Source organism: Crinia signifera, chromosome 8 (assembly GCF_055691185.1).
Source record: "Crinia signifera chromosome 8, ASM5569118v1, whole genome shotgun sequence".
Lineage (NCBI taxonomy): Eukaryota > Metazoa > Chordata > Amphibia > Anura > Myobatrachidae > Crinia > Crinia signifera.
In genome coordinates, this window is record NC_139224.1 from 175213259 (window position 1) to 175226946 (window position 13688).

At 46.1% G+C, this 13688-nt stretch overlaps 1 protein-coding gene across 18 annotated transcripts in view; it reads left to right on the plus strand.

Annotated features, from left to right (window-relative positions):
• ADGRL2 (adhesion G protein-coupled receptor L2) overlaps positions 1 to 13688 on the plus strand; it is an 84839-nt gene that overhangs the window by 49254 nt on the left and 21897 nt on the right. For all 18 annotated transcript variants that reach the window (XM_083157830.1, XM_083157831.1, XM_083157837.1 and 15 more), the window contains 4 exons: positions 1728 to 1901; positions 2336 to 2545; positions 6041 to 6261; positions 8054 to 8120. In XM_083157830.1, the coding sequence (XP_083013956.1) occupies positions 1728 to 1901; positions 2336 to 2545; positions 6041 to 6261; positions 8054 to 8120 (672 nt within the window). The remainder of the gene's footprint in view (positions 1 to 1727; positions 1902 to 2335; positions 2546 to 6040; positions 6262 to 8053; positions 8121 to 13688) is intronic.

Genomic DNA, 13688 nt, shown 5'->3' on the forward strand with positions numbered 1-13688 from the left:
TTGAGAATAGAATAGTGTGGCGAGCCCGAAGCGTGGCGAGGGGACGCGGATACCTTCACAGGTAAACGCGTCCCCTCGCGGGCTTCACAGGTGTCCGCGTCGCCACGGACACCTGTGAAGCCCGCGAGGGGACGCGTATAACTGTGAAGGTTTCCGCGGGGCTCGCTGTGCTCGCCACGCTTCGGGCTCGTTGGCTCGCTGCGCTGGCCACACTATTCTATTCTCAACTCCACGCCGACGTGGATAGTGGGGGTATGAAAAGGTCGGAGGACGCGTACCGCCGCCCCTCGCGGGCTCGCTGCGCTCGCCACGCTTTGGGTTCACGTTGATCGTGGGGTGGCGTTAACTAATTTTGGGGGGCCATTTCACTGTTCTGGGGTGTTTTTGGGGGTTTCTGGACCATTTAACATTGTTCCCTGTTCATTTGGGTAAATTGAGGCATTTAACATTGTTCCCTATGGGAAATCGGGGGCATCGCGTCGGGACTATCGCATGCGATTTTTTAGCACGCATGCGATGCGACCGATAAGATTTTTTTACCTGCGATGCCCCAGATTAGAAGCGGTGTGGCCGTGCTAGGAAACAAGTACCCATTATTTAAAAAATGTTCTTTGAGCTGCTGTCGGCGAATTTAGATCTCTTACTAATTTGGGACGTATTATAACTTCAGTTTTACTTTCAATTGGACTCAGAGAGAACTCCAATCTACAAGAATTTTTAACCAACAAAAAAAAAAAAAAATCCACTATCATCCGCTTAGCGTAAAGTGCACCCATGGCCGTCGTGTACAATGGTGCTAATCATAGGTAGACCTTAATTGGCTCCACACACACAAGCTTGACATGGCAAAAGGTCAACACAAGCAACGTTGGCATGAGTTTTTCACATTTTGAAACCTTATTGTACCCCGTGCCCTCATGTGAAAAAAAAACCACTTAATCTCATGCCAATCTCATGTGACGACCTATTGCCCATATTGACCAATTGACTGTCTCTCTACTGCATGCCGGCCCAGAGTCCAGATCCTCTCTACATTTCCTAAGAATCCGTGTTGCAATGCCGGTTGTCTCACCCCAGTGACCTGTTATGTGTCGAGGCCATCGCAGTGAGCATTCTGGAGATCAGGAGACTTTGGACTACAACGCCCAGTGTTCTCTTCTAACCGGTATCTTCAGCACAGTAGTACCGGCATGCTTGTAGATCAGTCACCTGCTCTCGGATCCTCCATAGCACCTGCCATGACTGACTGGTCTTAGTGAAGGCCTCGATATGGTATCTGGTCGACAATCACTAGTTTGACCACTAATGGTGGACATAATATTGGTCGACACAAGCAAAAGGTAGACATGAACATGGTCGACACACATTTTTCATGATTTTTATTCTTTAACCAACTTGTTCATATATTACTATCCCAGTGGTCATGGAGGCGGAATAATATTGTCCCGAGCGCAGCAAGCATCCGATCGGACGCGGTGTCCATGGCGACATAGACACCACAAAACCATGAAAAACACGTCAACCTTTTCATGTGCCAACCATGTTCATGTCATGTTTGTGCTTGTGTCAACTTTCAGTCACTGTCGACCTAGAGTATGTTAATCATTGTTAGGTGTCAGCCTACTCCCTGTTTACCATTAGGAGTTGACCGATTGTCTCCCATTTATACCGGAACCCTTAATGCATCATTTATTTATTTTGTCCTTATTCTTCTTCCCCTCCCGCAGGCTGACAATTACTTTAATGCCAATTGCTCTTTCTGGAATTACTCTGAGAGGACGATGATGGGGTACTGGTCCACCCAGGGTTGCCGATTGGTGGAAACCAATAAAACCCACACAACATGTGCTTGCAGCCACTTAACCAATTTTGCGATACTCATGGCCCACCGAGAGATTGTGGTATGTACCCTGTTACTGTAATATTGTCTATAGTGGAAAATGCCGTCAGCAGGCTATGGCGCCCTCTGTCTTCCTCCTCTTTGGTTGTTTCATGTAGAGCTGCTGGGAATCTGGGCGACCGCCCTCATCTGTGTTGCGTTTGCGTAATTACAGGGTTGTTTTGGGATGAGTGAGCTGCAGATTTCCTATGGGACATGGGGGGAAATGAATCACAGAGAGGAAAAGGAATGAATTCCAGAACAATGGGATTGAGTTGAAGGCATCTAGGACCACCTTAGTTGGGTCATTGCTTTAGATGCAAATGTTGACGTTCCTACTTAATGTTGTTCTTTAATGACATTTCTATTGTTCTTTTAATTTGCTTATGAATGTTTCCTTCCATGCCCGGTCTTTCCTGTTTAGTTCTTAAATTTTGTATCCTTAACTTGTTCTAGTACAAAGACAGTCGTAACGAATGGCTGATGAGCGTCATCACCTGGGTGGGAATCGTCATATCCCTCATCTGCCTCGCCATTTGTATCTTCACCTTCTGCTTTTTCCGCGGCCTCCAGAGTGATCGGAACACGATACACAAGAATCTCTGTATCAACCTGTTCATTGCGGAGTTCCTGTTTCTGGTCGGCATCGATAAAACAGACTTTGTGGTGAGTAATGGTTCCTTGACCATGGACCACATAGGAGATAAATCTGATTACTTATAATAAAGGCTGTGTATATACTTTCCACACATTAGTCCAATGCGTGATAAGACAGACCAATACCTAGTGTCCTGGTACTTACCCATAGCGATAAGACAGACCAATATTCAGTGTCCCGGTACTTACCCATAGCGATAAGCCAGACCAATACCCAGTGTCCCGGTACTTACCCATAGCGATAAGCCAGACCAATACCCAGTGTCCCGGTACTTACCTATAGCGATAAGCCAGACCAATACCCAGTGTCCCGGTACTTACCCATAGCGATAAGCGAGACCAATACCCAGTGTCCCGGTACTTACCCATAGCGATAAGCCTGAATACCCAGAGTCCCGGTACTTACCCATAGCGATAAGCCAGAATACCCAGTGTCCCGGTACTTACCCATAGCGATAAGCCAGAATACCCAGTGTCCCGGTACTTACCCATAGCGATAAGCCAGAATACCCAGTGTCCCGGTACTTACCCATAGCGATAAGCCAGAATATCCAGTGTCCCGGTACTTACCCATAGCAATAAGCCTGAATACCCAGTGTCCCGGTACTTACCCATAGCGATAAGCCTGAATACCCAGTGGCCCGGTACTTACCCATAGCGATAAGCCTGAATACCCAGTGTCCCGGTACTTACCCATAGCGATAAGCCAGAATACCCAGTGTCCCGGTACTTACCCATAGCGATAAGCCTGAATACCCAGTGTCCCGGTACTTACCCATAGCGATAAGCCTGAATACCCAGTGTCCCGGTACTTACCCATAGCGATAAGCCTGAATACCCAGTGTCCCGGTACTTACCCATAGCGATAAGCCTGAATAGCCAGTGTCCCGGTACTTACCCATAGCGATAAGCCTGAATATCCAGTGTCCCGGTATTTACCCATAGCGATAAGCCTGAATACCCAGTGTCCCGGTACTTACCCATAGCGATAAGCCTGAATACCCAGTGTCCCGGTACTTACCCATAGCGATAAGCATGAATACCCAGTGTCCCGGTACTTACCCATAGCGATAAGCCTGAATACCCAGTGTCCGGTACTTACCCATAGCGATAAGCATGAATACCCAGTGTCCCGGTACTTACCCATAGCGATAAGCCTGAATACCCAGTGTCCGGTACTTACTCATAGCGATAAGCCTGAATACCCAGTGTCCCGGTACTTACCCATAGCGATAAGCCTGAATACCCAGTGTCCCGGTACTTACCCATAGCGATAAGCCTGAATACCCAGTGTCCGGTACTTACCCATAGCGATAAGCCTGAATACCCAGTGTCCCGGTACTTACCCATAGCGATAAGCCTGAATACCCAGTGTCCCGGTACTTACCCATAGCGATAAGCCTGAATACCCAGTGTCCCGGTACTTACCCATAGCGATAAGCCAGAATACCCAGTGTCCCGGTACTTACCCATAGCGATAAGCCAGAATACCCAGTGTCCCGGTACTTACCCATAGCGATAAGCCAGAATACCCAGTGTCCCGGTACTTACCCATAGCGATAAGCCTGAATACCCAGTGTCCCGGTACTTACCCATAGCGATAAGCCAGAATACCCAGTGTCCCGGTACTTACCCATAGCGATAAGCCTGAATACCCAGTGTCCCGGTACTTACCCATAGCGATAAGCCAGAATACCCAGTGTCCCGGTACTTACCCATAGCGATAAGCCTGAATACCCAGTGTCCCGGTACTTACCCATAGCGATAAGCCTTAATACCCAGTGTCCCGGTACTTACCCATAGCGATAAGCCAGAATACCCAGTGTCCCGGTACTTACCCATAGCGATAAGCCTGAATACCCAGTGTCCCGGTACTTACCCATAGCGATAAGCCTGAATACCCAGTGTCCCGGTACTTACCCATAGCGATAAGCCTGAATACCCAGTGTCCCGGTACTTACCCATAGCGATAAGCCAGAATACCCAGTGTCCCGGTACTTACCCATAGCGATAAGCCTGAATACCCAGTGTCCCGGTACTTACCCATAGCGATAAGCCTGAATACCCAGTGTCCCGGTACTTACCCATAGCGATAAGCCAGAATACCAAGTGTCCCGGTACTTACCCATAGCGATAAGCCTGAATACCCAGTGTCCCGGTACTTACCCATAGCGATAAGCCTGAATACCCAGTGTCCCGGTACTTACCCATAGCGATAAGCCTGAATACCCAGTGTCCCGGTACTTACCCATAGCGATAAGCCTGAATACCCAGTGTCCCGGTACTTACCCATAGCGATAAGCCAGAATACCCAGTGTCCCGGTACTTACCCATAGCGATAAGCCTGAATACCCAGTGTCCCGGTACTTACCCATAGCGATAAGCCTGAATACCCAGTGTCCCGGTACTTACCCATAGCGATAAGCCTGAATACCCAGTGTCCCGGTACTTACCCATAGCGATAAGCCTGAATACCCAGTGTCCCGGTACTTACCCATAGCGATAAGCCTGAATACCCAGTGTCCCGGTACTTACCCATAGCGATAAGCCTGAATACCCAGTGTCCCGGTACTTACCCATAGCGATAAGCCTGAATACCCAGTGTCCCGGTACTTACCCAAAGCGATAAGCCTGAATACCCAGTGTCCCGGTACTTACCCATAGCGATAAGCCTGAATACCCAGTGTCCCGGTACTTACCCATAGCGATAAGCCAGAATACCCAGTGTCCCGGTACTTACCCATAGCGATAAGCCAGAATACCCAGTGTCCCGGTACTTACCCATAGCGATAAGCCTGAATACCCAGTGTCCCGGTACTTACCCATAGCGATAAGCCTGAATACCCAGTGTCCCGGTAAGTACTAACTGCACAATATAACATTGTATTCACAACGTTTCTTAGCCATGGCAGCGCCCACGTTTTCATCATTCCAGAGAGCACTTTAAACCTTTTCAGTTTAAATGTATGGAAATTGATTTACTTTTAGTTGAGTGATAAAGATGCTGTAACCGACGGCAACAATCAGACACTGATTTGTCAAGTATACTTTAAAAAAAGCTCTTGCAGAGTTTTCTTGTATTATTTAGTTCCCTTTGTACCAATTATAATAACGCTCTAGTGCAGTTTTTGTTTTGTAATGTTTCATTATTCTCCGAACTAGCAAAAGGGAACATCCTTTTTCAATATAAAGTACCCAAAAAATATATTGGTGAATCATTCAGTCGGAGGGACCTTCTCGTCCTGCGCTGGTGATTTCATTTTCAATGTTTTAATTTTTTCCTGTCGTTTTGATTCATCGAGTTGAGACTTTCATTCTTAGAGAGATGGAATATTTTTTAATAGTGGTGGAATCCTTTATGGTAGCCGGATAATGCCTTAAATTAAATCTTAATCACTTTTCCAAACACATCTGATGCCGGGAGTCCCCAGCGCGCAGCTGCTTAGCGCTTTCCGGTGGTCCATTCCCGTTACGTAGTTCCATCATTGTCTCTCTTCTCTGCAGATTGCCTGCCCCATATTCGCCGGTCTCCTCCACTACTTCTTCCTGGCCGCCTTCGCCTGGATGTGTCTGGAAGGCGTCCAGCTATACCTCATGCTTGTGGAAGTATTTGAGAGCGAATATTCCCGGAAAAAGTATTACTACGTAGTGGGCTACCTGTTCCCCGCCACCGTGGTCGGCGTGTCGGCTGCTATCGACTACAAGAGCTACGGCACGGACAAGGCGTAAGTAATGCGGGAACGGAACCTGTTCTTTAGCGGATATTATAAAGGGGGGGGGGGGGGAGGAGAGGGAGAGTTGTATCATGACCTGGAGAGACGAAGTGAAGAAGCAGCCAATCAATAGCCTAGATAACAGGCAGTGTCAGGAGGTATCTTTGTGACTTTATCTCTCCAGAGCTTGATACATTCATTCGCCCATTGTATTATTCATGAGCGGGTATCTGGATGATACGGATATAGCCGTGCTTGTTGGGTGCGCCAATGTAGCACCCACGGTGCTGTATCGCAAAGCCGCGCCATCGCTGCTGAGCCGGGAGAGAGAATTACACACACAAGCATGGCAACGGGATCGCACCACTCGCCACGTCCAACGCAACGATAAGCATGGCTACATCTGTAGGTTCACATGCACTAGGTCGACATCAACATTGACAATAGGTCGACACAAGGTCGATGTGGCAATGGTCGACACCTGACATGAGTTTTTTGTTTAACTTTCATGCTTTAAAATCCGCATGGACGACAATTGGGACCTTTTCCATGTCGCCAGACAGTATCAGCGCTAAGATCCGCACCCTATATAGAACCCGTTTGGGCACACTAGGCCGACAGGATCAAACATGGAGGATTCCATGCCAAAGTACAAAGCCAAAACTTTATCACTTCCCACCAGTGACATGTTTTCTGTAAGGTTTATGGGGTTCAATTCAGCACGAGGGGGCAAAGTGCTGTTACCACCGCAGCAACTGAGGTCAAACCAAGTGTGCGGAGCGTTTGGGGCAGCGAAGCGAGTTGACCCCTATACCTTGCGCAGCGGCCGGTTCATGCGTCAGCACTGTTACTTTTATCTGTAAACGATACAGCTACTTACTGCTTCTCCGCGCTGTGACAGGGGCATGTCACCGACACTGTGAGGTGGAGAGAGAGGACAGCGGCAGATCCCGGCTAGTGCCAACGCTGTCAATTATTCACAGTTCCCAGTGTCACTTTTAAGGTATCACTTTGTTTCCTGGTCACATAAGAAGGCAGAGTAACGTGTCCGCGTGCACCCAGGGCAGGGCGACGCGGCGGTATGCGCCCTTGGCAGAGCAACACGGCCATATGCCCCCTGAGCAGGGCGACGCATCCAAATGTTCTGTTAACTAATATTTTCAGCACGTTCTAATATTACTCCACAGAGGACAAGTATTCCAAGGAAACCGATGTCCGTTTCTGAGGATTTATCGGATCCCGTAGTGACTTATATATTCAGTCCAGGATCCGCTGCGTGACGCCGGCACCGATAACTCTCTGCACCATTTATCCGAATACCGATTGGGGCTTTATGCTGCTTAGTCCCACTTGGATCACTTTTTTATGTCCTAATGGCTGTTAGCGGAACATGGCAGTCTGAGATTTTAGGTCCCTTACGATTCATGTGCGCAGTTGCTTTGCGTATGTCGTAGAGATAAAAGGCCTTTGATGATCACAAGGAATAGCCTGGGCAAAAATACAAACCTTTTTAGTGATTGCTCGGATCACAGATTGTCTAAAAATACTAATTTATAAATCAAATAATTTGTTAAGTAAATAAATGATAGACCGGCGCACAGTCAGATGGTCGCGCTGCGGTTCACTGGCGGACCGTCTGTCTGTTCTCAACACATGTCCCAAAAACCACAACATATTGGCATTTTTGCAGCTCATGGGGGAGAGGGAAAGGCTTGGGGGGGGGGGGGGGGGGGGGCGACGCCTGTTCTTATGAAGTGCGATTTCCAAACTCATTTGTATTAATTTTATGCTTCTCTGTTGCAAGGTGCTGGCTGCGGAGAGACAACAATTTCATCTTCAGTTTTATTGGCCCAGTAGCTTTCATTATTTTGGTAAGTCGCTCGCTCTCTCGCTCTCGTTGCATCAAAAATTGTTTCAGTGATTTTAATTTGCAATTTCTGCGGAGGATCAGATTAAGGCGCAAAACTGTTTTAAAAGTCACATGGTCTATTTTTTTTTTTAGAGATTTATTTGTTTACAATGATGTTGGGATTTTGCACAATCCCTTTGCTACCATGGCAACCACAGTCACATGGCAAATGAAAGTAGGATGCAGAGACGCGCTGAAGCACAGCTCTGAGCGGTGTGCTCTGTACTGATACCCTGTCTCTGTATAATAGACTGACAGTGACCGAAAAGGAGATAATGATGTGTAAATGTAGGGCAGCGATCACAACCTATCAGCCATACTCGGCGAGCTATTTCTAGAACGAGATAGTATTAAAGCTTCCGTGCAAGATTGCTGCCCTAAGCCGAGAATGTTTCCACGCTTTCATAACTACTGTGGCAGATCCTTTGCTTTTTAGACTACCAGGATGCCAACTGAGTCTCTCTCTACCCCTTTGTGTTTGATATAATAGTCATTCTGTATATAATTTAAGAACTGTCAATGGCCATAACCTTGCGCTCTGTGTACTTTGTGGTGTTGTCTTTCATGTCTTCTGCTTGAGACCTTTAAGGCTGATCATTATTTTGGCCGTGCTGGAGTAGATATTGCCCCAGGCCGAACCCTATTCTGTTTCCCTCTCAGTACTTGTCTGTTCCATTTCTGGTGATGTCACCGTGAAATGTATACCCAGACGTATGTATCCGATGCGGACATCTGTGACTGAGCTTCCTAACGCTGTGTAAGATTTATCCACATTCCCGGTGCTAGGCGCTCGCCACCTGGGTCCTATTATACAACAAACGGCAGATCCTCACTCCATCTATGTATCTGTGTAGAAATATGACAAAGTTTGGGTGGGGGCACTTTCCTGAACACTTAGCTGCCCGCCTCGCTAGCTTTGTAAATTAATCCCCAGGGTGGCCTCAAATGTCTCTCCATAAACAGGATCTTGGCCTTTCCAGGCAAGGGAGGGGCAGCTATGAAGATGGGGTTTTATCATCAGAGATGTTTAAAAATAACAAATGATTCTTTTATAGAGCAACTCAGTGCTAATAAACAGTGCTCTGTGCAAAATAGGAACCAATCAGATTGCAGCGTTGTTTACTGTAGTGATACAAAAACGGATTAGTCGCCTATGATTACTAGATGTTTGTACTGCATTAAATAAAACCATTTACCTTCATCGGTGTTCTATGGTCAGATTAGAGCGCCAGGTGTACGCAGTGCTGGATAATATCAGCCGAATGTTGACATAAAGACAATGATTTATTTTTTCCCCGTTTTGCTGATGTGGCGTCTGCGTAAAATCCCTGTTTGTACAATGTCACGGTGCTTTATTTTAAACGCGGCTATTTCTTGCGTTTGACTGAAGGGTGGAAATGTCACCTGATCTGTCCGGCTCCGTAAATGTATTCCCCTGGCAGTATGATGGAATGAGGTCCACTTTATGACTAAAGCTGGGGCAGGACATATATAGATGTGAGCAGGCCTTGTTTGCTTGTGTTTATGGCTTAATGTGGGATATTAACGAACGCTGCTGTATTTATAGATAATAAAGTAATAAATTATGCAGAGATGGCGGTTCAGACGTTGGGCAAATGTTATCCTGCTGAAAGGAGCCTCTGAGGCTTTCATGTTGCAATTCCCTTAGCCTTTGGTCATTTTGGCCTCGATGGGCGGGATGCAATGCGTTGCGAGTACGTCCGCCCATCGGTATGAAGCCCGATCTCTGAGATTTTATTTAAAGGGGCAGTCAATTTGTGCCTAAACCATGCCTTGTAAATGATTGCCCCTTTAAAATAACCTGAGATTTGGCCGGCTTCCCACAGGGCCTCAAAGGAAGCAGTGCATCCGCCCCACATCTTAGATCGGCTACTAATGTCTTTCTCTTCCTCCTCCTGAGTGGGAGCTGACATGTAATATTGTATCATAGCCAGTGGCCCAGTTATTGGTAATAATAGGAGAACTGCTTCATATTGCTAAGCAGAAGAATTATTATTGTCCTCGTCGTATCCTCAGCGTCTCCCGCTAGATTGTCCCACGATCCTCCTGAAGGAATCCGAATGCAGGTGAAGGGCATCAATTGACCACGAGCAGCTGGAATCCTCTTGTTATTTACCAACCACAACATTATTATCCTCAAGCAAATTGTTTAGCCTGAAAAGAGTGGGGCCTTTGGGAGCTGTATTCCCAACCTCAGAGAGGAAGCAGCAGGTAGCAATCACATTGGAGTTACCCAGAGTAAATCTCCTGCAATTGCTTCGCCCTCTAACCGTCCTGAAGTCAGAGGCTCCAACAGGAGCTTGCAGCGCCACCGCCGCCGCAGCGTCCCCCGGCCGGGGGGCTCGGCTGCTTGTGTAGGATGTAGAATCCTTCCTCCCTGCGCTGTCACACTACCGTTCCTATGATGCCGGCCGGGGTTATTATATCTATGAAGGGCGAGCATGTAAGTAATGAGCGTTGGGATACCATTAGCATGCCTGAAATGGTTTAATGAAATCTTAGATCATGACACGTCAGTATCTGTTCTTATCATTCGGACAGTTCCATCTGCTTCGTTAATAATTGATCCAGTTCACAAAGAGTTCAGTCCCCGGCACTTATTTAGAAACCTTCGTTAGAGAAACACCTCTTTTCCTGCCGGTCCCAGGCGGCATTGCCTTCCGGATGGCTTGCTGCACAGATATCGAGACACAAGTGCAGTTTTAGAATCGTGCTCTCACCAGGTAACAGAATCTCCGGGGAGGACAATTTGGGTCAGGACATGTGCAGTTCAGCTGGGTTACTTTAGAATAGTGTTTTCCTTCCACTGTCTTATCATATCCATGTCACCACTGCAGGCTGTGTGCAATGAATTTTTAAATGCGAGGCTCAGGCAGACATGATTCAATTGAGCAGCTTAGAAAACACACAGTAAACTGCGCTGTGTTCGGGCGCCGCTGTAACATCAGTCATAGACGTGGGGCGTTGGGGACTGCGCCGATGGCTGCACCCCAGTATTTGCCAGCTACTACTTACTGTAGCCAGGGTCACCTATTGCAGAAGATAACACCCAGCCCCAGTCTTAAGTTCTGATGTGCCGGGAGTCCTTGCTGGAGAGCATTTCATACAGGAATAAGAGGTGGCGGAGTGTAAGCTGCCGGCTGGCGCCATGGATGCCAGGGAACCCCATTAGGGCCCATTCCCGCAACGGTCATCCCCACTTTCCTATGAACCGGAGAGGAACATAAACTTATTTAAAGCTGCTTCATTCATTATGGTAAAATCTACCCGTGTGGTACAGACTGGAGCATGGATGTCTGCTCTTAGTTGGGTGCGTCCATTTTCCCATAGGGTAGTCGCTTGTGTAGAGGATGGCGTTATTTCATATACAGCGTACGGTGCGGTATGTGGTCACCGTGGTTACGCTGTACATTATGGAGGAAGCTCTGTATCCCATTGGAATCTGGATGATGGGTTAACACCATTTTGTTGACATGCACTAGGTCAACATGGACAAAAGGTTGACACAAGCAAGGGGTCGACATGTCAATTGTTAGCACATGAAAATGGCGACATTTTTTTTGTTAAACTTCCATGCATTACGCTCCATGTGGACTGTAATTGGGAACAGAAAAGCATGGCGAGCGAAGATCTAAACTCATTTCGGGGTCTGTGTCGACAGGTGTTGACATTGACGCAAAAAATCTCAACTTTTTCATTTGTATATTTTTTTTACTTGTTGACCCTTTTTCCAAGTTGGCCTTGTGCCTGAAGACCTGTTTGGAGTTGACTGTTGACCCAGACCTTGCTGAACCTCTGGACCACCCCCATATCGATAGGCGAGTCGGGTGGCTTGTGTGCATTACGGAGCTGCGAACTCCGATCGCAATATAGAATGTCTTTAGTAACTATGTGAATGTTCTAGTATTCTCTGTACATTGCTGCGGAATATGTGTGCGCTATATAATAACTGGTAATAATATTCTCTGTACAGTGCTGCGGAATATGTGTGCGCTATATAATAACTGGTAATAATATTCTCTGTACAGTGCTGCCGAATATGTGTGCACTATATAATAACTGGTAATAATAGTCTCTGTACAGCGCTGTGGAATATGTGTGCACTATATAATAACTGGTAATAATATTCTCTGTACAGTGCTGCGGAATATGTGTGCACTATATAATAACTGGTAATAATAGTCTCTGTACAGCGATGCGGAATATGTGTGCGCTATATAATAACTGGTAATAATAGTCTCTGTACAGCGCTGTGGAATATGTGTGCGCTATATAATAACTGGTAATAATATTCTCTGTACAGCGCTGCGGAATATGTGTGCGCTATATAATAACTGGTAATAATATTCTCTGTACAGCGCTGCGGAATATGTGTGCGCTATATAATAACTGGTAATAATATTCTCTGTACAGCGCTGCGGAATATGTGTGCGCTATATAATAACTGGTAATAATATTCTCTGTACAGCGCTGCGGAATATGTGTGCACTATATAATAACTGGTAATAATAGTCTCTGTACAGCGATGCGGAATATGTGTGCGCTATATAATAACTGGTAATAATAGTCTCTGTACAGCGCTGTGGAATATGTGTGCTATATAATAACTGGTAATAATATTCTCTGTACAGCACTGCGAATATATGTGCGCTATATAATAACTGCTAATAATATTCTCTGTACAGCGCTGCGGAATATGTGTGCGCTATATAATAACTGCTAATAATAATTTCTGTACAGCGCTGTGGAATATGTGTGCGCTATATAAATAAGTGGTAATAATATTCTCTGTACAGCGCTGCGGAATATGTGTGCGCTATATAATAACTGGTAATAATATGCTCTGTACAGCGCTGCGGAATATGTGTGCGCTATATAATAACTGGTAATAATATTCTCTGTACAGCGCTGTGGAATATGTGTGCGCTATATAATAACTGGTAATAATAGTCTCTGTACAGCGCTGTGGAATATGTGTGCGCTATATAATAACTGGTAATAATATTCTCTGTACAGCGCTGCGGAATATGTGTGCGCTATATAATAACTGGTTATAATATTCTCTGTACAGCGCTGTGGAATATGTGTGCGCTATATAATAACTGGTAATAATAGTCTCTGTACAGCGCTGTGGAATATGTGTGCGCTATATAATATAACTGGTAATAATATTCTCTGTACAGCGCTGTGGAATATGTGTGCGCTATATAATAACTGGTAATAATATTCTCTGTACAGCGCTGCGGAATATGTGTGCGCTATATAATAACTGGTAATAATCTCTGTACAGCGCTGCGGAATATGTGTGCGCTATATAATAACTGGTAATAATAGTCTCTGTACAGCGCTGCGGAATATGTGTGCGCTATATAATAACTGGTAATAATATGCTCTGTACAGCGCTGCGGAATATGTGTGCGCTATATAATAACTGGTAATAGTCTCTGTACAGCGCTGTGGAATATGTGTGCGCTATATAATAACTGGTAATAATAGTCTCTGTACAGCG